General features: G+C 53.2%; 2 protein-coding genes across 4 annotated transcripts; one reads left to right on the top strand and one right to left on the bottom strand.

Annotated features, from left to right (window-relative positions):
• Positions 1 to 5084: 5084 nt before the first annotated feature.
• On the top strand, positions 5085 to 8525 carry SLC25A51 (solute carrier family 25 member 51). 2 transcript variants are annotated; one of them, XM_041426672.1, is made up of 2 exons: positions 5085 to 7000; positions 7084 to 8525. In XM_041426672.1, exon 1 carries the CDS (start codon positions 6086 to 6088, stop codon positions 6926 to 6928), a length of 843 nt encoding a protein of 280 aa, XP_041282606.1. In that variant the 5' UTR covers positions 5085 to 6085; the 3' UTR covers positions 6929 to 7000; positions 7084 to 8525. The 2 variants fall into 2 exon arrangements, with proteins under 2 accessions (XP_041282606.1, XP_041282607.1); XM_041426673.1 differs by having other exon boundaries at positions 7101 to 8525.
• A 318-nt stretch (positions 8526 to 8843) lies between these two features.
• Positions 8844 to 19524, bottom strand: DCAF10 (DDB1 and CUL4 associated factor 10). 2 transcript variants are annotated; one of them, XM_041426671.1, is made up of 6 exons: positions 19219 to 19524; positions 16167 to 16364; positions 15560 to 15762; positions 15328 to 15438; positions 14280 to 14425; positions 8844 to 13068 (listed from the first exon to the last, which is right to left on the bottom strand). In XM_041426671.1, exons 1-6 carry the CDS (start codon positions 19479 to 19481, stop codon positions 12724 to 12726), a joined length of 1266 nt encoding a protein of 421 aa, XP_041282605.1. In that variant the 5' UTR covers positions 19482 to 19524; the 3' UTR covers positions 8844 to 12723. The 2 variants fall into 2 exon arrangements, with proteins under 2 accessions (XP_041282605.1, XP_041282604.1); XM_041426670.1 differs by having other exon boundaries at positions 8844 to 13092; positions 19219 to 19518.
• Between the last annotated feature and the right edge of the window lie 1630 nt (positions 19525 to 21154).

Consider the following 21154-nt stretch of genomic DNA (forward strand, 5'->3'; position numbering starts at 1 on the left):
ATTTCTGTGTAGAACAGCCAGCCTCTCTGGTGTGCTGTGAGGGGGAACCATCTGTTCCTGAGCAGCAGAGCACACCTCAGCGTGACTTGGCTTGTGGCACTGGCTACTGCTGCCCCATTGCTAATGAAAGCACAGCACTGTTAACAGAGATGTGAGTGAAGTGCAGGAAGAAAGTGCAGAAAACTGCTGTCTGTATGCAAAAAATGCTTTTTAATCAACTGCCATCAGTAGAGGCAGAAAGCCAGTCAGACAAAAATCAGCATTTCCTTGGCACTGTTCTGCTACAGTTGTCTAGTGCAAAACTGTAGCTCATCATTGGTTAATGTGTTATTTGCGTCATTACATCATCTGAAGGTCTCTTCTGCATTTTTGTGATTTTAGAGCTAACTCTCAGTCCCTAATTCTGCAACTTATTGATACAGTCTTACCGAGACTTTCCCTCCTGAAGGACACCCTGTCCTTCAAGATATCATTAGCCTCCTTTCCCATCTAGTTTTATCAGGCCAATTTGACTGTGTCCTTTCTCATCAAGCCATTCCTGCACAAAACTCTCCACAGCAGAGAGCCCGCGGTGAAGGTGCCCTGTGCTGCCAGGATTTGTGATGCATCCTGCAGGGCACTCACGCTGCTGCACTTCATCAAGCTGGGAAGGCCCTGCACTGCAGGAGCTTGTGGAGAACTGAGTCCTGTGGGAAGGACTCCATGCTGGAGCAGGGGAAGAGTGCTAGGAGTCCTTCCCATGAGGGAGGAGAAGCAGTGACGAGGTATGATAAACTGACTGCAGCCCCAGTTCCCTATCCCCTTGTCCCACAGGGAGGCAGAGAAACTGGGAGTGGAGTCTGGGGAGAAGAGCTGTGTAATAAATTAAATTGATTTCCCCAGGTTGAGTCTGTTGTGCTGGTAACAGTAACTGGTGAGGCATATCCCCTGTCCTCAACCTGACCTGTGTTCTCTTTGTATTTTGTCTCTCCTGTTCAGCTGAGGGAAGGGATAGAGTGGCTTTGGTGGGCACTGGGACCCAGCCAGGGTCAGCACACTCCAATTACACAGACTCGTTTTTTTACCTTGGATTTGCTAAAAGGAATCATGCAGAAGAACTGAGCCCTGGTGATGGAGAGGGAAGACTTGCACACCAGATGATGAACAACAAGCCTCAAAAGTTTATTGGATAGGCACACACATTTATAGCAGTGTTAATAAGGCTAATGCATATTGCAAAAATTGAGCTCATCATTGGTTAGTCATTTATCAGTCAACTACGTCTACGTTTACATTCTTGTGTTCACCTTGTTATGGTTTCTACTATCTTTCCTTCATTCTTGCTAGCTAATGAACCTCTCCCACAACCTCACGTTTCAGCAAGGGCACAGTGACCTTGCTGCTTTTAGACACTGATTTCTGACTCCTATCCTCATCTCCTTCTTGCTTAACTAACGGTATTATTCCAGCATGATCTTTGACAGAGCCTGTGCCTACAGCTGTCAGCTGCAGCTGCAGGCCTGGGGACCCCGAGTTTAGGTTACAAATGCATCATATGCTTTTCTTTACTGAGCATCTTAATACAATAGAACCAATCTATACCTTAGCTTTTATCTATAGCCTATCACAACTACTATAATTACCATATTCATGTTACTATTCTCCAATCACTAAAAGTTAGTACATTACAGTTTAAGCTAGAAGTTGTTTTTCAGTTTTCTTGCAGTGGAAAATTCTGAGACCTTTTTTCTACTTGCAACATTTGCTGACTTGTTTGCCTGTGCTATCTTTCTGCTTGGTAAAAACATCTTCTTGTTTGAGGTGGGTTTATCCTTTGCTCTAAGTCATAAAAACCCCCTTCTAACTAACATACCCTTTGCCTCCTTGGTTATCCAGTGAGACTGGCTCAGCAATTCTTTTCTTCTATATCAAAATTTACTTCCATCTCTATTCCTTCCTCAGCTTCTACATTCAAAAATCTTTCTGTCAAGCATACATATTTGTGAGACTTTCTTGTCAAACTTTCATCCTTCCCAACAATGAGCAAACAGCCAGCCCACACTGTGTCCACCGGCGTGAATGCCAGATTATGTGAGGACATGCCAGCAGAGCCCACATACCACTGCTGGACTATGAGCACTTCAGATATGACTCTGCTCAGGAGACTGAAATATAAACAGCAATTTCTGGGAGGAGTGGCTCCATACAAATACTCCCCCATCTTAGTCACAGGCTGAAATAAATAAATAAATAATCAAAGCCATATAATCTCCCAGTTGGCGTGCTCACAGTCATGTGACCAGTGCCAGCCCTCACCCCAAGGTGAAACATGGATCCAAAGACTGGGTCCCGGCTTTGCGGTGCTCCAATGGCACAAATGGGACAGGCAGCAGCCCCTAGCTGGGAAAGCACAGACTTCACCCACCTGGCAGACAGCAGAGCCCAGCTGCATGCCACCTGCTCCCAGCTCCATCATGCTTACATAAGGGAAATACTGAGGGGGCCAGGACACATTTAACCCAGAAATCCCCATGTGACCAAGTGGATCCAAAGTGAATCCATCCCACCCAAAACCACATCTGGGAAGCAAAGCAAACAAGGGCGCGAGGGCCTTGGGACCCCTGCCACCTCACGTACAAGCTTGCCAAGCCCAAAATTCCCCCTTTATACTGTCTATTATCAGCATCTCCTCCTATTTTCCATTCATCACTCCGGTGTCTCCACCTTCAGCTTTTAGGGGGTCGCAGCACTCTTTGGGGGTCGTCCAGATGAAGGCCGCTCCTCTTCCTCAGGTGTCCTTTATTTCACCTTTGGGTTACACATGCGCACTAAGCTAATATCATATATGCCAAAACCAAATTTAGATAAGTCAATATAATAAATATCGTAAATTAACATATTTCTGATTTCCACCCAAGTTTCCCCTCTTTCAGTTAATTTTAGCAAGCTTTATCTGACTCCTTTTCCTGCCTAGAACATCTGCAGAAGATAAAGGGGGGGGCGGACCCTTCCCCTCTGCTTTCCTAGCTTTTTACCATTTAACCATTTTGTTTTCTCCAAATATTGATTACTATATCCATATTGATCACTGTTTCAATTTTCCCCCTCAGGCTCTCGGGAGCTGCTCTGGCTTTGTGCTCCCTCAGGGCAGTCAGAGTTTCTGACTCAGCCAGGGGCTTTGGGCCAAACAAGCCCATCTGCGGGTCCTGCCGAGGACTCGGCGCTCCTTGGCACAGGTGTGACCTGTCATGAATAAAAAGTTATCTATTTTTGTTTAAGGTTACAGAGCTAAAAACCGGTGGGACCAGTTGCTGTTAAATTAGCTTAATTGTTAAAGAGTTCTTTAATTGCCCGTCAATGGTTGGTGATTTAGCCATTGTCCTCCCAATGCTTGCCCCGGAGCTACACCTGGACACGCAGCCCAGGAGAATAGGAGTGGCCTGGGACCACGTATGCAGATGAGGAATGCACCGCTCCAAAATTTTCCCGTTTTCCAGGAAAACCCCTAAAAACAACGAACCAATATAGAATTAGGGGACCCTAGGTGATGTCTAAGGATGGGCGTGAAGTCCAGTGCCTGCTTGGATCTTTTTTGCTTCTCACCCTGACCTGAAAGGATGTTCACTAAGGAGGGGACCCGAAGTGTTGGACTGAAAATTAGGAATCTGCGAATCTCCCGTGAGGACGCAGTCCCCAGCTCTGCCTGCAGACCAGCGGACAGAGCTGCATCACCCTCCTCCTCCGTGCCACTCTTGGGGACAGCGGCGGCGTGGGCGCGACCCGTCGATTTCTCCCCACCTGAGCTGAATCTCTTTAATAAAGGCATTGAAAAGGAGAAAGATCTCCTGCCCTATTTATGACAGCTTGGGGACTCGTCCGGGATAGCCACGCCTGAAGAGGACACCAGGACTGGGACGGCCGCCTACCCTGGACCTGCAGGACAGCTGGCTACCAGGACCAGAGAAGATCAGCTTGGGGCAGTGACACCGAGGAGCGCCGGACTGGTGAGAATCTCCGGCGGCGGGAGAGGGAGGCGAGCGAGTGGTGTGTGAGTGAGACGAGGGCCGGCAGCTTGGCCCCTCGAAGTGAGTGTGGACCCCTCAGTACCGCGGTTCCGCACCCCCGCGAGGGGGCCGGCCGGGAACAGGGGGAAGCGAGTGGAACTGGTGATTGAGGCGCCTCCAAAGGGGTAAAGAGGACCCCCCTCCGGGCGTGCGGAGGAAATAGTTGTGTGAGTGGCACGCACCCCAAAAGCCCTGGTACAGGTCCTAACGAAGGAAGTTAGGCCATTTAGGTAATCAGGCAGTTTTCTTTGTAGGTCCTGACAAAGGAGGTCAGGCACGAGGTCTGGCAGAGGAAGCCTTATCTCAAGTGTTTTAAGGTCCGGACAAGAAAGTCACAGGTCCCGAGAAGGATTCGGGCAAATCTACAGGTCCCGAGAAGGATTCGGGCAAATCTACAGGTCCCGAGAAGGATTCGGGCAAATCTACAGGTCCCGAGAAGGATTCGGGCAAATCTACAGGTCCCGAGAAGGATTCGGGCAAATCTACAGGTCCCGAGAAGGATTCGGGCAAATCTACAGGTCCCGAGAAGGATTCGGGCGAGTCTAAAAGCCCTGCAGGCAAACAAAGTCCTGACAAAGGAGGTCAGGCAGACAACCTCAGAGGCCAGGGTCTCGAGGATTTTTGGGTTACTGGGTGAGTCTCGGCAAGGGAGGCCGAGATCTCTCTTAAGTCCTGACAAGGGAGGTCAGACAGACAACCCCAGAGGCCAGGGGCTCGAGGGTTTTTGGTTTGTTTGTTGAGTCAGCGAGAGGCTGAGATCTCAACAAAGTCCTGACGAAAAGGAGAAATTGGAGTTTTGGCAGAGGAGGCTGGGACTTCTTAAATAAGATACATTTCCTTAGGGTAAAGACATCTTTGTGATTTTTTTTTGAGGCAAAAATATGAGAGGGTGCACCAGTAAGAAAAGTGGCCAGAGACTGAGGAATATAGCCCCCCAAAGCCCCCTAGGTGAACTATTAGAAAAATGGGACTCTATGGAAGCCACAGAAGGATCGGCGGGCACTGCGGGGGTGCCGGTGGGCACCGGGGCATGGGGCGGGGAGCGGGGAGGCCCCGCCGGGGCCTGCCGGGACCCCGCTGCTGCCGCCGCCCCGGCTGCGCGGGGCCTGCCCGCCACGGAGACACGGCTCGCAGCACCGGCAGCGGGAGCCTCGCACAGCAGACGGCCCTCCCGTTCCTTCCCCGTCCTTTCTCTGCCTTCCTCCCCGCGGGGTTGATCTTCCTTCCCTTTTCTGCTCCTGTTTCGTCCAGCTCCTTTCTCCGTCCTTTCCTTTTGCTCCCCCCTTCTCGCCTCCTCGTGCCGGGCAGGGCTGCTGTCCCCAGACACCCCTTGGATCCTGGGATCTCCTGTGTGCTGCCGGCGCTGGGCAGGGTGTGAGGCTCGGGAGCAGCCCAGCCTCACAGGGCTGTTGCTTTCTGTGGGTGAGGGTGGGATTGGGGCACCTGCAGGAGCATCTTTTTGTGACTGTTCAATAAATAATCTCCGTCTTCTGTCCAACAGGGCTTGCCAGGTGAAGATCCCTGCGGTCCTCCTTCAGACTGTCTGGCCAAGCTGCCTCTGTCCTCATCCCTCAGGACCCTGGGCCTAGCCAAATCCACTGGTGAAACTTGTCAGCAGAGCGTGGGGCTGATGCAGAGGAGGCACTGAGCTGGGACTTGTGCTGAGTTTCTGCGCCGTGCCAGTGGAGCCACGCCCGAGTGGCACCTGTGGTGGTGCTCAGCTGCAGTGTTACCCCCGTGCTTTGTGCCACAGGGCCAGCTTTTGTGATGCTGCTGCCCGCGTTTGGTGCAGCTTCGCTTTTTGCCCAGCCTCTCTCTTGTTCACACAGCGTTTCGGTATTTGTAATTCCAGGGGGATTCCTTTCTCTTTGACTTGGGAACAGCACAGAGGGGAGGAAGTGCTGCTTCCTGTGCTGGCCTGGCTGTGAGCAGCAATGGCCCAGCCCGTGCCAGCCCTGGCCCTTCGCGCCGTTGTCCGGCGGGTGCTGGGGTGACGCCGCGGCGCCAGCGCGGCTCTCCCTGAGGCGCGGGGCACCCCCGCCATGGCTCTGGCGGCCGCCGAGGAGGCGGTGGGCTCCTCGGGCAAGCACTACGTGTGCGGGCTGTGCGCGGCCTTCACCAACATCGCGGTGACGTTCCCCATCCAGAAGGTGCTGTTCCGGCAGCAGCTCTACGGGCTGCGCGCCGGCGAGGCCGTGCGCCAGCTGCGCCGCGACGGGCTGCGCACGCTCTACCGCGGCATCCTGCCCCCGCTGCTGCAGAAGACCACCACGCTGGCCCTCATGTTCGGCCTCTACGAGGATTTCTCGGCGCTGCTGCTGAGCCACGGCCGCGCCCCCGAGCTGCTGACGCGCAGCGCGGCCGCCGCGCTGGCCGGCACCGCCGAGGCCGTGCTGACGCCCTTCGAGCGCGTGCAGACGCTGCTGCAGGACTACAGGCACCACGACAGGTTCACAAACACTTACCAGGCTTTCAGGGTGCTGAAAGCCTACGGGTTGCGGGAGTATTACAGGGGATTGGTGCCCGTTCTGCTGCGGAACGGGCCCAGCAACGTGCTCTTCTTCGGCCTGAGGGGGCCCATCAAGCAGTGCCTGCCCGAGGCCACCTCGCACAGCTCTCACCTGGTCAACGACTTCATCTGCGGGGGGCTGCTGGGAGCCATGCTGGGCTTCCTGTTCTTCCCCGTCAACGTCGTAAAGACTCGCATGCAGGCTCAGATTGGCGGCGAGTTCCAGTCCTTCTCCAAAGTGTTAGTGAAGATCTGGCTGGAGCGCGACAGGAAGGTGATGCACCTCTTCAGGGGAGCCCACCTGAACTACCACCGCTCCGTGCTGTCCTGGGGGATCATCAACGCCACCTACGAGTTCCTGCTGAAGCTGCTGTGACCCCGTCCCGCTCGTGGGGCAGCAGCACTCGGCCTCCTCGGTCCCAGGGAGCACTGCCTGTGCATGTGACAGGTAATTCCTCCCAGCCTTGCATATTTATGGGGTGAATGGTGATGCATTTAAACCTTGGTGCAATTATGATGAACTTCTTAAAGTATTCCTTTGCTGGCAGGTGAGTTTACCCATCACAGAGCTACCAGACAAACACAAGGTGTAAAAGAGGAAAGAAGTGTAGTCTATCACTCCCAAAATTGCTATGCTCTGTGGTGGGGTGAACTCCACTGCCCATGTTTAGAACGGGAGAATCAAGGAGGAGCTGAAGAAAAACAATTCCATTGCCTGATCATCTTCCCAGTCTCGATTTTGGAACTGCGTTTTCAGATGTTTTGGGGTCCTCATTGCGTAAAGCTCAAAGGACAGATACCGAAGGGGATGACTGAAGTGCAGAGCTCCCACTGCACCTCAGCGTGCTGCAGGCACCTCGGGGGGTGGCCTGTGGTGACTGTGTCCTCAGCCGTGGCACCGAGGGTGTGGCCTCAGCCCGGCTGGATCTCTGTGTGTGTGTGTGTGCGTGTTCGTACGTGTGCCTTCCTGTGAAAAGGGAAAAGTGGAAGGAATGGGACAGCAAACTCACTACAGCTTTAAAGTGTCCTTCCTCGTTAAAAAACACCGAGTTTGTTCTGCTTTTTCTGAGGACTTCCTGTTTTTTAATTGCTGCTTTTTGTGTTGCCTCCAGCTGCAGGGTCGGGGAGGTGTCCCTGTCTGTAGGGGCACTCCAGCTCCTGCAGCTGCTCAAGCACTTCTCACACGGCTTTTTGCACTGCCACGTCTTGTCTTTCCTCAGCTCCCTCTGCGGAGTTACCCATCACGGGATGTTTGTACCCAAAACTCGGGGTTCTGCCCGCTTGGTGTGTTCTGCTCATGGTTCTGCACGGGCAAGGTGAGAGTCCTGGGTTACCTGCTTCAGTGGAGGTCTGTAGGTGTAGTGGGGATGACAAGCCAAAGATGACCTTGGGAGCAGGGAGCAGGAAGGGTGGAGTGCTTGGAGACGTGTTTCAGGACTTCTGTAGGCAAACGTAGGAAAGGACTGACAGAAATCTGTGTCTGACAGACAGGAGTTGAGGGAGACTTGAGGCTTTAGTACAGGGACAGAAGATTGAGCACAACCCTGAGCTAGATGAGGGTCCCAACAAAAGTGTTGGAATCTCCCTGAGGGCTTCTTCTTTAATGAAACTGTACATTCACAGATAAACCAAAACACGCTGGACGATGGGGAGCAGCAAAGCTTTCAGAAACTGCTTTGAATTTAGTCTTTTCTTAAGTCTTGGAGGGGCTATTGCTTTTCTGAATTTGAGTTTCCCATTTGCTAAAACTGTCTTCCGAAATTGATCCTAATCAGTGTGTTGCAATCATACAGTCCTGAGCTTCAGACAGCAGCGGGTGGGCACAAGCACGAGTTCCTGTATCCCAGTGGTGATTATCTTCATCTAAATAAAATGTTTACTGGATGTTTGTTACTGGCAGAATCTGATTTTTACCAGTGTACCTTCTTTTTGTAATCACTCCTTGATGGAATAAAAACAAAATCTGCATCCCATTTCTCTGTGGAAGGTGTTATGTGCTCCTGTACTGTCAGGGAAGCCAAAGTGCTGAGGGTGAGGGGTTGGCACAGGCCCAGAGCTGGGTAGTGCACAACTACCCCAGCAAAAATGAAATAGTGGAGCCCTGGGTCTGAGGTTCAGAGTCAGTTTTGACTCTTCATATCTCACTTTGAGAAAAATTTAACTTAAAAGCACTGTGACACACACACTTGTGAATGGCAGCGTCTAAGCGCTAGGAAGTGGTTTTCCTCTTAATTTTAGGGGCAGGCAAGAGCCAGCATGGCTCATTTTAACATAAATAAAAGACACTTCGATTCAGTGAATTATTAAATGTTTATTATGCAAGCAAGAGAAACTGTCCACAAACAGTAAGTTACTGTACGGCTGTAAGTACAATACTTCCAAAGCAGTTCTGATACTTCATATACGGTATTAAAAGGCTACAGTCTTTACTATGAAATCTCAGGTATTTCAAAATACTCTACATGCACAATTTGTTTCTGTATTAAAAACCTTATACTTACTGAGGATATTAGTGCTTTAGAAAATGCACCTTTGACTAAGATCAGCCAATGAGAAGTTTCTGTTTCCTGCAGGTTAAAAACAAGATGGGTCGTTGACTTCTTCCTTTCTGTCCAACTGTTACAATCTTGTAAACTAAATGTTTTGAAAGCTTTCATTTGGCAAGTGTATTTCTTTTTCCTAGGAGTTTATATGTCCTAGAGCAACAGACCCATGCATTACGATGTCAGAACCTTCTCCACATCAGTGCTACCCAAATTAAAATCACAACACAAACAAACAAACAAAACCAAACCCCACACAATTAACCGAGAGCCCTCCCCGCCCCCCGAAAAAAACTGATGTTTACATTCTAATTCTGGTAGTAGGCATCCAGCTGTCCTTACCCCGAGATTCCACGAGTGCAAACAATCCTCTGTGTGTGTGTGTGTGTGTCGGCACCGCTGTGCTTTTCCTTTATCCCCATGGTGTGGCGGTGCCGTCCCTGCGTGACCCGGGCACAGCGGGCCGGGGAGAACCGGCCCCGACACCGCCGCGGCTCCGCGGGCACACCGGGCACACCGGGCCGGGGAGAACCGGCCCTGACACTGCCCCGGCTCCGCGGGCACACCGGGCTGGGGAGAACCGGCCCCGGCACCGCCCCGGCTCCGCGGGCACACCGGGCACACCGGGCACACCGGGAGCAGCCACCGCGCACCGAGCTCCGGCGCCGCCAAACGCCGTGGAATTCACCCAGGGCACAGCCGCCCCCGCCCTTCATCTCCCTTGGAAATGTTTCCTTGCAGTTGTTTCACAGTTTTATACACTTCTCGAGGTCGAGACTTTTGAAACACAGCTAGAAGATAAGCTTTTTTGTTTGACTACCTAGAAATAACCCAAAGCTCAGCTACGCATAATGTCGTTGTTTCAGGAATGCTACTGAGAGAGAACTGAAAACACTTGCACCACCACATGACCGTGAGGCGTGTCAGCTGTAAGCCACTGAGAAGTGAACTTCACAGGTAAAACATGGCAAAACCTTCATGGAGAGCCTCCAGGTTTTTGTTGAAAAGGAGCAATCAATCGAATGACCAAAATCTAAGACTACCTACTTACTCTAATTCAAACTTATTACAAATGTCATCAGAAAAACTAAGTAACATTTCTACAGCATACATGTACAGATTCTGTCATTTTATGCATCTGCTGGACACGCTACAAAAGCATCAAGGTGACCAAACCCCTCCACCAGGTGAGCTGCCGGTCCCGGAGCCAGGCAGGGCCACCCACAGGTGCTACCAAGGAGCAGTGACACATCTGTCACACATCTGTCACACATCTGTCACTTGGGGGTCATGGTCCTCTGTACAGAAAGGTGAGTGTCCAAAGCTCAGCACAATACTGGTGTAAAACACAGCGTATCATGAGGTAGAATTAAAAAGGTAACACTCAGTGCATATTCACAGGCATAGCGTTACAGTCACCAGGGATCCACCAGTCTGAGGAGGTGCTGACAGGAAAACAAAAGCAGCCTTGGAAACACACACAGGCCCACCCAGGCACCACCCCGGTCCCATGGGTGCTCCTTCACCTCCAACACAAACATGTGCAAGCCCGTGAGAACGCCAAGGTTCTCTCAAATGTCCCTGTAGTCCCTTCCATGATGTGTAATAAAACATTAAATAAGCTGAGGAAACAGTAGCCTGGCAGTGGGACAGCCAGTGCTTGGGGAAAAGCTGCTGTGGTCCTGGGCAGGACCTGGGTTTTTTTTTTTCCCCAAACAGCTTGGCCCATACCAACTCCTTGTAGCTCTTCCTTTGCATAAAAATCCTGCAGGCCACGCTTGTCCCCAGGTTTCCTGCACACTGCACTCCCAGGTGATGAACCACAGCCAGGAGGTGCCCTGAGTGCTCCCACAACCCAGCAGACCCACCTGCCCCACGTGCAGGCTCAGGCCAGCAGAAGGGATGTTTGCCCTCAGATTACCTAACACACAAAACCGAAGGCTTCTTACTACCAAATAAATTCTCCAGGAGGAAACTTGGGATTTTCTTCTCTCATAATGCAGAGGAGGCCTAAGTTTCAATGATTTCTGCACCAATACCAGGGTATACTACCCACACAAATACAAAGCTACAGGAGGGTCCTCAGGCTTACCTTTCCAGCTCTCTCACGTCCATAAATGTTGTCTTTATCCCCAAATACGTTTTGCAAAAGGCTTTGTAAGAGTCAGCTTTGAACGAGTGTGCTCTGCTGAGCCAGTGTACCTGAACACCAGCAGGTGACAGTCCTTTCAGGTAAAGTTCCCTGCTGAACTGAGTGTGTGACTAGTCTGCAAAACTTCAGTGAAATACTAAAATCCCTCATCTTGGGACATATAAGTGATGAGAATGTTATGAACTGATATGGATGTACAATACCTGTGCATTTACAAGGTTAGTTCTGTAACTCAAGGGCTGAAATCTGGCATTCATACTCTGGGTGTGACCACAGAATCCCCTGAGCTGGGAGGGACCCCCAGGATCAGGCAGTGCCACCCCTGCCCTGCACAGACCCCAACAGCCCCACCTGGCATCCCTGGAGTGCTGTCCAAGCTCTCCTGGAGCTCTGGCATTCCCTGGGCAGCCTGGGCAGTGCCAGCAGCCTCTGGGGCAAGCAGAACCTTCCCTGATCTGCAGCCCCAATTCCCCTGTGCCAGCCCCAGCCTGCCCTGCTCCTGTCCCTGTCCCAGAGCCGAAGAGATCGGTACCTGCCCCTCCACTGCCCCACAGGAGGATGTTCAGGAGCACCAGGAGATCTCATCTCAGACTACTCCAGGCTGAACAAACCAAGAGATCTCAGCTGCTGCTCATACAGCTTCCCCTGCAGACCCTGTCACCAGGGTGATCATCACAGTGCTCCACACCTGATGATAAGCCTGGTTAGATCCAGGCAGATCCCACTGGTGACAGGTTTGCTTTTAATCCCCTCCCAAACTGACAGCACATGTGAAGAAAGGCTCACCTGGCGATATTAGGGACACATCCAAATTAATTTCCCCCACAGGCAGAGTGCAGGCCAGGTGTGTGTGTGGAAAAACAGCCAAGTGGGAAATACCCAAACATCAGCAAAAAGCCACCATGATTCAGACACTGACAGCCCCCTGCAAGAGACACCTGGCAGAGGAGGGGCCAGAGCTGCCCTGGTGCACGAACCCAGAGAGATGCTCTGGGCCAGGGTCCTCCCTAGTGCTGGGTGGTGGCTCAAGGGGAGCCTGCCTGTGCAGGGATGGGCCTGGGTGACCTCCAGTGGTCCCTGCCAGCCTAAGCCACACTGCAACCGCATTAACATGGAAATGAAAGTAAAATTCCTCTTTCCTTTTTTTTTTTTTTTCTGGTACTTTGTTTTTGGTAACTAACCGTGTTGCTTACACAGACAAGCAGTCCATTATCTAGTGATCACCACAGAGTTGCTTCAGCGACAGAAGAGGAAGCAGAGGTGTGGCAGTCCAGCTGCTGTGGCACAGGAGGCAGCTGGGCACCCCGCCCCTGCTCCAAAGAGCCGGCTGGAGCTGTGCTGAAGGAAACAATCAAGTCCCAGGGCACAAACACAGCAGGGACCAGCAGGAGCAGAGCTCTGCTGGCGGGGCCGTGGGCTCAGAGGGTTTGCAGAGAGCACACTTCCACTGGGCTGCAGAAACGCCCGGCCGCCGCGCTAGAACTTTGGCTGGTAGAGGGAGACGCGCCCGCTAAGGCACCCCGAGGCGATCTGACAGTGCGTGGGGGAGAACTTGGTGGTGAGCACCACGTCGTTGTGGGAGTAGAGCGAGCGGATCTCGCGCAGGGGGCTGGCCTCCCGCGGCAGGCAGTCCACCAGCTCGCTGCAGTGCGCGTCGAAGCCCAGCAGGCGGATGCCGAAGCCGTGCGGGGACGAGATCATGCGGCCGTCGGGGCTGAAGCAGAGCTCCTTGATGTAGCCCCGGCCCACGTTGGCCTCCTCGATGCAGTGCGTCAGGCGCAGGGAGCAGCGCGGCGACACGGGGCGCAGCGGGGCTCCTTCCTGGAATTCATAGACACAAGTCCACTAAAGGGAGAGGCAGAGAAAGGGACACTGAAAGAGAAGTCAGGCACTGCAAACGCACATTTCCCTCCCCCTGCGGCTCTACAGGTGACAGCAGCTCGTGTGAACAGGTAATGGCACAGGAGGGAGATGCTCCTGATGAGCTGCTCCTCAACCAGCACCCCGAGCGGGCCCCTGCCTCAGCACCTCCCTCCCTGTGAACCACCCCAGCCAAGCAGCTGCCCAGCACTAAAGCTGCCACTCTGATTAAATGGCTGCTAGATTATAATCTTTCCAATCTAGGTTTCATCTGCAGAGAGCACAGCCTGATCCTGTGGCCAGGCACCTGCTCTACTTTAGTAAATATTTAAATTAAATCCATAGTCAGATTCAGCTGACTGCACCCCAGAGCAGATCACTGGCATTTTATGCCTTTGACTCCAAAAGGAATGTAATCTTGAGGCAAGTGGGTAACAGATGTTTGAAGGAAGGTTATGAACAGCTCTGCAGCCACTTTGTTATTTGTGAGACACATTAAGGATTCCTGTCTGTCATCTCATTATTTAATCTCAGAACAAATGTAAAAAAAATAATCAATGACAAAGTTTATATTGTGTTGATTCCACTTCAGCCCCAAGACAAACATTCCTAGCTGTGTTTCATACATCCTTCTGACTCAATCACGACGTGAAAAATACCAATGAATATTACAAAAAGAGAGTAAGGCAGACTCTAGGACTAAGAGAAATTATAGTCAATCATCAGTACCGACTGACCCAATGTAACACTTTGCATGTTACAATAATTCTGTGTTGTGTAGCAGTTTGATTGTTGCAGAACCAGCATGAAAATTAATAACCAATCTGCTAAGCTGCCACTCAATTCTCTACACTTGTGTAAAGGGCTACCATTAGAAAGAGAGACTTTCTTCAACAAAAAAATCCCAAATAAATACACAGAGACAAAAAAAGTCCCACCAAAACCAATGAACCTCAATTTACATCAGCAAAGTAACTAAAACATTCATTATTGGTGCAGTACTACTGTCTGCTGTTGGTCAAGTTAGAGGAGCAGATCCCGCAGCTTGCAGCTGAACTGCAGCTGTCTTACGACTTCCTGCACCAAGGACAAGGCTTGAAGCAGGTTCTGCCAGGAGGGTAATTTCAGAACAAAACCCAAAATTTGAAAGAAGAGCACGAGCAGGGTGTTACCTCCTGGTCATCTGTGTTGCTGGAGCAGCGCAGCAGCGTGGCCCAGCCCTTGGGGTGCAGCTGCAGCGACGTGATGCAGTTCCCACGGTCTCTTTCTCCAGGAACCTCTGGTGTCAACACCTCAAGGCTATTCCTAGGGGATCCCCCTGCGAGGGAATTAACTGTGAGTCTGGGTGAAACCCACACATTGACCTCCACCTCTCCCACCAGTGCTGCTGCTGAAATGGGGCCACACCTGTGGCTGCCAGGACAGACTGCACTGTCAGGGCAGGGAAACTCAGGGGGTCACAGGAACCCCGAGCCAACACCCCTGGGCTCAGCCCCCACTGCAAACAGCTCGTTTTTAATGAAACCTGAGTGACAAGACCTGCACTGAACCCACCACACTGACGACTACACTAACCCTCCACACTTATGCTCCTCATTAGTATTACAGAAACATCTAAAGAGTGAGGCTTCTTTAAGAACTGCTGATTCTCACACTCGTACAATGTGCTCCCCAAATTCCTCCCAACACTTGTTCAGCTTGCAGCTTTTCTCCCTTCTTCCCCTCACCCCCGGGTAAATCACTCCCTGGCATGCAGGTGAGCCTCCTCTCAGCAGTATGTTCCAGGATCTCACAACCACGAGTAGCTAAAAATTAACATTATATGTCTTTGAAATTGCAAGGGGTGCACAAAGTATGCACCCATTTGCCAAATTCATGCTGGTTCTCTGGATTTTTCCCTAAAAGATCATTCACACCAATTTTGTTCATGGAAAAACATAAGGAAAAGGGAGCACCTATGTGTAACAACAACATATTGACGTAAAATACAGATCTTGTACTCTCACCAGATTTCTCGGACATAAAACCTGATTAGATCCCCAAGCTTTGGTGTGCAATGAGATTTTATCGGTTTAATACAAGTCTCAGCAACACCATTCTTTTAAGAACCACAGGACAAAAAAGCAGCCTTTCACTATTGTACCCTGGCCTCTTTTGGATACAGTAAATCAAAGTCCAGGATTTCTTTTCATTTGTCTTTTTCCAGTGATCTTCTCCTACCTTCTCGCTGGGAGGGCCGTGACAAGGTTTTCTCAGAGGGCGGCCCAGAGTTGTTCTGGTGACAGGGCGAGCCCGCAGCTCGAGGGCCAGAGGAGCCCGACGACGTTATGTCTGCAAACACACCAGACAGGTGAGCCCACAGGTAGCCCAGCACACCTGGGCTGCTGGCCAGGAGCAGCCCAGAGAACAGCCCACAGCCCCACAGCCCCTGCCACGCCCCACCAGCACTCACCTGAGCTCGACGTGGTCCTCCTGGCTCGTAAAATCGGGTAGCTGCCAACCTCCAAAGACTTGTTTAGGTCAAGGCCGTGCAAAATCAGAAGGTAACCAGAGGAGGTGGAGATCAGCATTTTGGAACAGTCTGGAGTCAGCCTCATTCGCATCAGAAAACGGGTGTGGAAAAACTTCTTGTGGGGACATCCATCCTCCGTGCACCTGGACAGCAAGACAAGCACAGGAGGGGCTGTGGTCAGCTCCAGATCCAGGCCCTCAGTGTGTCCACAAAGGCCCAGGACGTGCCCAAAACCTTTTTTAGAAGCACTGCCTTGATCCTACTTTTTAATGGAATGGGTGAAGTCACATCTTCCCTCAACTACAGCAATGGGGACAGAACCTTCCTTGGGAGGAAGAGCTATGTTCTGGCACGGCAGCAAGAGAAGCTCCTTTCCAGCCATTTACTATTGCCAGAGAGGTGATGCAAGCTCTTGGCAAGGGCTATGAACCGGTGCCAGTGTTCCAGAACACACTGCAGGCCCGCTCTGGGAGGCACAGAAGGCTGGTGTACCGCTGTGGAGCACCTGTGCAGGTGCACCTGGTGCAGGTGTGCTGCAGCCACGTACCTGTTGGTGTCCCAGATGATGACGTTGCCGTCGAAGCCCGAGGTGACCAGCAGCCTGGTGTTGGTGTCGTACTCGATGTTCTTGACCCAGCTGGTGTGGCCGTGCAGCGTGCACACCTTGCTGTTGAGCTTCCTCAGGTCCCAGAGCGCGATGGTGGTGTCGTCGGAGCACGTGGCGAACAGCCGGTTATCCAGGAACCTGCCAGCAGGGAACGGCCTCAGCGTGCCCTGCGCGGCCAGCGGGCTAGCAGGACAGTGAGCAGCCCAAAAACCCCCTGAACCAGGGAACAGCTAAGGCAGAGACACCAGAGCAGCCCAAAAACCCCCTGAACGAGCCAACAAGAGCAGCCCAAACAAACCCCCTCTGAACTAGCCAAAACTGAGACCAGAGTAGCCCAAACAAACCCCTCTGAACTAGCCACTAGCCAAAAGAGAGACACCAGAGCAGCCCAAAAACCCCCTGAACTAGCCACTAGCTAAAGCAGAGATACCAGAGCGGCCCAAAAACCTCCCTGAACCAGCCACTAGCCAAAAGAGAGACACCAGAGCAGCCCAAAACCCCCTGTGAACTAGCCACTAGCTGAAAGAGAGATACCAGAGCAGCCCAAAAACCCCCTGAACCAGCCAACGAGAGCAGCCCAAACAAACGCCCTGTGAACTAGCCAAAACTGAGACACCAGAGCAGCCCAAACAAACCCCTCTGTACCAGCCAGCACAGAGATAGCAGAGCAGCACAAACAAACCCCCCCTGAACCAGCCAACAAGAGCAGCCCAAAGCCCCTCTGAACCAGCCAAAACTGACACCAGAGCAGCCCAAACCCCCTCTGAACTAGCCACTAGCTAAGGCAGAGATACCAGAGCAGCCTAAAAACCCCCTGAACGAGCCAACAGCTAAGGCAGAGATACCAGAGCAGCCTAAAAACCCCCTGAACGAGCCAACAGCTAAGGCAGAGATACCAGAGCAGCCTAAAAACCCCCTGAACGAGCCAACAGCTAAGGCAGAGATACCAGAGCAGCCTAAAAACCCCCTGAACGAGCCAACAGCTAAGGCAGAGATACCAGAGCAGCCTAAAAACCCCCTGAACGAGCCAACAGCTAAGGCAGAGATACCAGAGCAGCCTAAAAACCCCCTGAACGAGCCAACAGCTAAGGCAGAGATACCAGAGCAGCCTAAAAACCCCCTGAACTAGCCACTAGCCAAAAGAGAGACACCAGAGCAGCCCAAACAAACCCCCCTGACCTAGCCAGCACAGAGGTAGCAGAGCAGCACAAACAAATCCCCCTGAACCAGCCAGCAGAGATAGCAGAGCAGCACACAAACCCCTCTGAACTAGCCAAAACTGAGACACCAGAGCAGCCCAAACCAACCCCTCTGAACTAGCCAACGAGAGCAGCACAAACCCCCTCTGAACTAGCCAAAACTGAGACCCCAGAGCAGCCCAAACCAACCCCTCGGAACTAGCCAACGAGAGCAGCACAAACCCCCTCTGAACTAGCCAAAACTGAGACCCCAGAGCAGCCCAAACCAACCCCTCTGAACTAGCCAACGAGAGCAGCCCAAACCCCCTCTGAACTAGCCAGCACAGAGATAGCAGAGCAGCACAAACAAACCCTCTCTGAACCAGCCAACAAGAGCAGCCCAAACACCCCCTGAACTAGCCACTAGCTAAAGCAGAGATACCAGAGCGGCCCAAAAACCTCCCTGAACCAGCCACTAGCCAAAAGAGAGACACCAGAGCAGCACACAAACCCCTCTGAGCTCAGCAGAGCAGTGCCAGCAGCAGTGCTGCAAGCAGAGCTGCTTGGGGCATGAACCAGCAGCACCTCTGCAGCAGCACACGAGCAAATACAGAGGCACAGCACAAGTTTGGTTTGGGGTTTTTTAGGGGGTTTGTGTGCCGGTGAATTGTGTGCCGGCCACACAGGAGCCAAACCACCAGAGAGAACCCCCGTGGCAACTCAGTCTGCTCCCCTGTGCACAGCACCCAGCTGGCGGGGGCTGGCAGCAGCACAGCTAGGAAACCAAAGGAATGAACAGGCTCCTGAAGGCAAGGCAAGGCTTTCCAAAAGCTCTGAGGGAGGGCCAGACCTTGTTTGAGCACACAGGTGAGGCGGCTCAGTGGGAAAGGGAACGGATGGAATCCCTGAGCCAGCACTGTGCAGAGCAAAGGTGAGCACCACCCCAGCTTCAGGACAGGGCACGCTGGCTCCTGTCTGGAACTCAGTGGAGGCACTGCACTGAGAAAAGCCCTCCCTGAGGTAAAAGGAACAAAACCCCCATCCAAATTCAGGCCCAGAGCTGCGCAAAGGCAGCAACAGCAACCGTCGCGGAAAAATCCCAAATTCTGGCAAACTGCAAGCAGTTTTGGTGCTGGCCACACAAGGCAGCAACAGCAACCAGCTGTCGCGGGAAAAATCCCAAATTCTGGCAAACTGCAAGCAGTTTTGGTGCTGGCCACAAGGAACTCCTGCAGTGCCTGCAGTCCTGCTCATGAACTCTGAGGCTCCAGAGGTCAGCTCCTTTGTGCCACACATATTAATGTCTGTGTTAATCCCCTTTCCTGACACACAGCCAGCTGATGTAAAACATCAGTCCTTTGTAAAAAGGACAACCAGCTTGTGGAAAACACCACTTTATCTGATGGACACTGCACCCCACATCAGATCTGGCTCTTCTGAGTGAAAAAACACTCAGAATTTTCTTGGGGTTTTCAGCCTGGGTTCAGTTCTGGGTTGAAGTTTTTTGCTGCTGTGTATGGGTTGTTGTTTTGGGGTTTTGGAGTGGATTTTTTTCCTTTGAGAATCGGAGTGAAGAGCAGCTGCAGTATTGTCAGAAGATACCTTAAAATCACACCTCAAAACGTATTCCCAGAACCAGAACGACTTAAAACCCCTGAATTTGGATGGAAAAACGCTACATGACAAAACCAGTGATGGGTTTGGAGCTCTGCTCCTGCTATTTCCAGCCCTATCCCATAAAAGTGGCGGAGTGAGATTTACCCCACAGTGCCTGAGCACGGGCTGAGCTGTGCCAGCACGCCCCCCTGCCCCACCTGATGTTGTTGACACAGTCCTCGTGAGCCTCAGAGAGGGTCTTGATGTGCTTCGAGGAGATCGGGTCAAAGAGCAGCACCTCGGTCTGTTCACAGGCCACGGTCAGCACGGAGCTGCGGGGAGCACAACACAAAACAACACCTTTGTTTGGGGTTTTCCCTCCAGATTCCCTCAGATTCCCTGTGTCACCTTCCCTCTGCCTTCCAGGTGTTCTGAGGCAGGAAAGGCAGCGCTGAAGCAAAGGTTCACCTGCAGTGTCCATTTCTCCTTTTGCAGACCAGCAGGGATTTTTCACTAAAGCAGTGCAAAGCACAGATTGTCAGCAGGAGTGTCACCCCCGGCCCCCTCCTCCCGGACAGGGAGAGTGGGAGGAGCACAGCAGCACACCTGGGCTTGCCCAGGTGATTTAAAGCACGGCCCAGGGGCGCTGCTGATGCAGAGAGAGATGACACCTGGCCACCAGGGACCCGGGCACAGCTGGATTCCGGGGGAGCACGGGGGCACACCTGGATCTCGGGCACACCTGGCCCTTGGGCACACCTGGATCTCGGGGCACACCTGGCCCTTGGGAACACCTGGATCTCGGGGCACACCTGGCCCTTGGGAACACCTGGCCCTCGGGCACAGCTGGATTCCAGGGGAGCCCGGGGGCACACCTGGATCTCTGGCACACCTGGATCTAGGGGCACACCTGGAGCTCAGGCACACCTGGATCTCGGGCACACCTGGTCCATTTCTCCTTTTGCAGACCAGCAGGGATTTTTCACTAAAGCAGTGCAAAGCACAGATTGTCAGCAGGAGTGTCACCCCCGGCCCCCTCCTCCCGGACAGGGAGAGTGGGAGGAGCACAGCAGCACACCTGGGGCCAGGTACTTGCCCAGGTGATTTAAAGCACGGCCCAGGGGCGCTGCTGATGCAGAGAGAGATGACACCTGGCCACCAGGGACCCAGGCACAGCTGGATTCCGGGGGAGCCCGGGGCACACCTAGATCACGGGGCACACCTGGCCCTCGGGCACACCTGGCCCTCAGGCACTCCTGGATCTCGGGGCACACCTGGCCCTCAGGCACTCCTGGATCTCGGGGCACACCTGGCCCTCAGGCACTCCTGGATCTCGGGGCACACCTGGCCCTCAGGCACTCCTGGATCTCGGGGCACACCTGGCCCTCAGGCACTCCTGGATCTCGGGGCACACCTGGCCCTCAGGCACTCCTGGATCTCGGGGCACACCTGGCCCTCGGGCACACCTGGATCTGGGGGCACACCTGGAGCTCGGGCACACCTGGATCTCGGGCACCCCTGGATCTCGGGCGCACCTGGATCTCGGAGCACACCTGGATCTCGGGGGACACCTGGCCCTCGGGCACACCTGGATCTAGGGGCACACCTGGATCTTGGGCACACCTGGATCTCTGACACACCTGGATCTCGGGCACACCTGAATCTCAGGCCACACCTGGATCTCGGGCACACCTGGATCTCGGGGCACACCTGGATCTCGGGGGGCCCGGCTCCAGCCCCGGGCCCCTGCTCATGGCGGCGGCAGCGCCGGCCGCGTCCGCCCCCTTACCGGGCGACACTGCGCCTGCGCGGGCCCGCCCCGGCCACGCCCTCACGGTCACGGGATCGCCGGCCCACGTGACCGCGGTCCCTCAGGCAGCGGCGCTGCGGCCGTGCGCTCGTGTGGGCTTGGGTCGGTACCGATACCGATACCGATACCGATACCGACACTGATACCGACACTGATACCGATACCGGCACCGACACCGCCGCTGCGGCCGTGCGCTCGTGTGGGCCTGGGTCGGTACCGATACCGGCACCGATACCGATACCGATACCGGCACCGACAGTAGCACCAATACCAGTGCCGGCAGTGATACTGATACCGATACCGACACCGGCACCGCTGCCGTGCACTCGTGCGGGCTGGCACCG

This window comes from Onychostruthus taczanowskii, unplaced genomic scaffold (assembly GCF_017590055.1).
Source record: "Onychostruthus taczanowskii isolate IOZ18803 unplaced genomic scaffold, ASM1759005v1 scaffold92, whole genome shotgun sequence".
Classification (NCBI taxonomy): Eukaryota; Metazoa; Chordata; class Aves; order Passeriformes; family Passeridae; genus Onychostruthus; species Onychostruthus taczanowskii.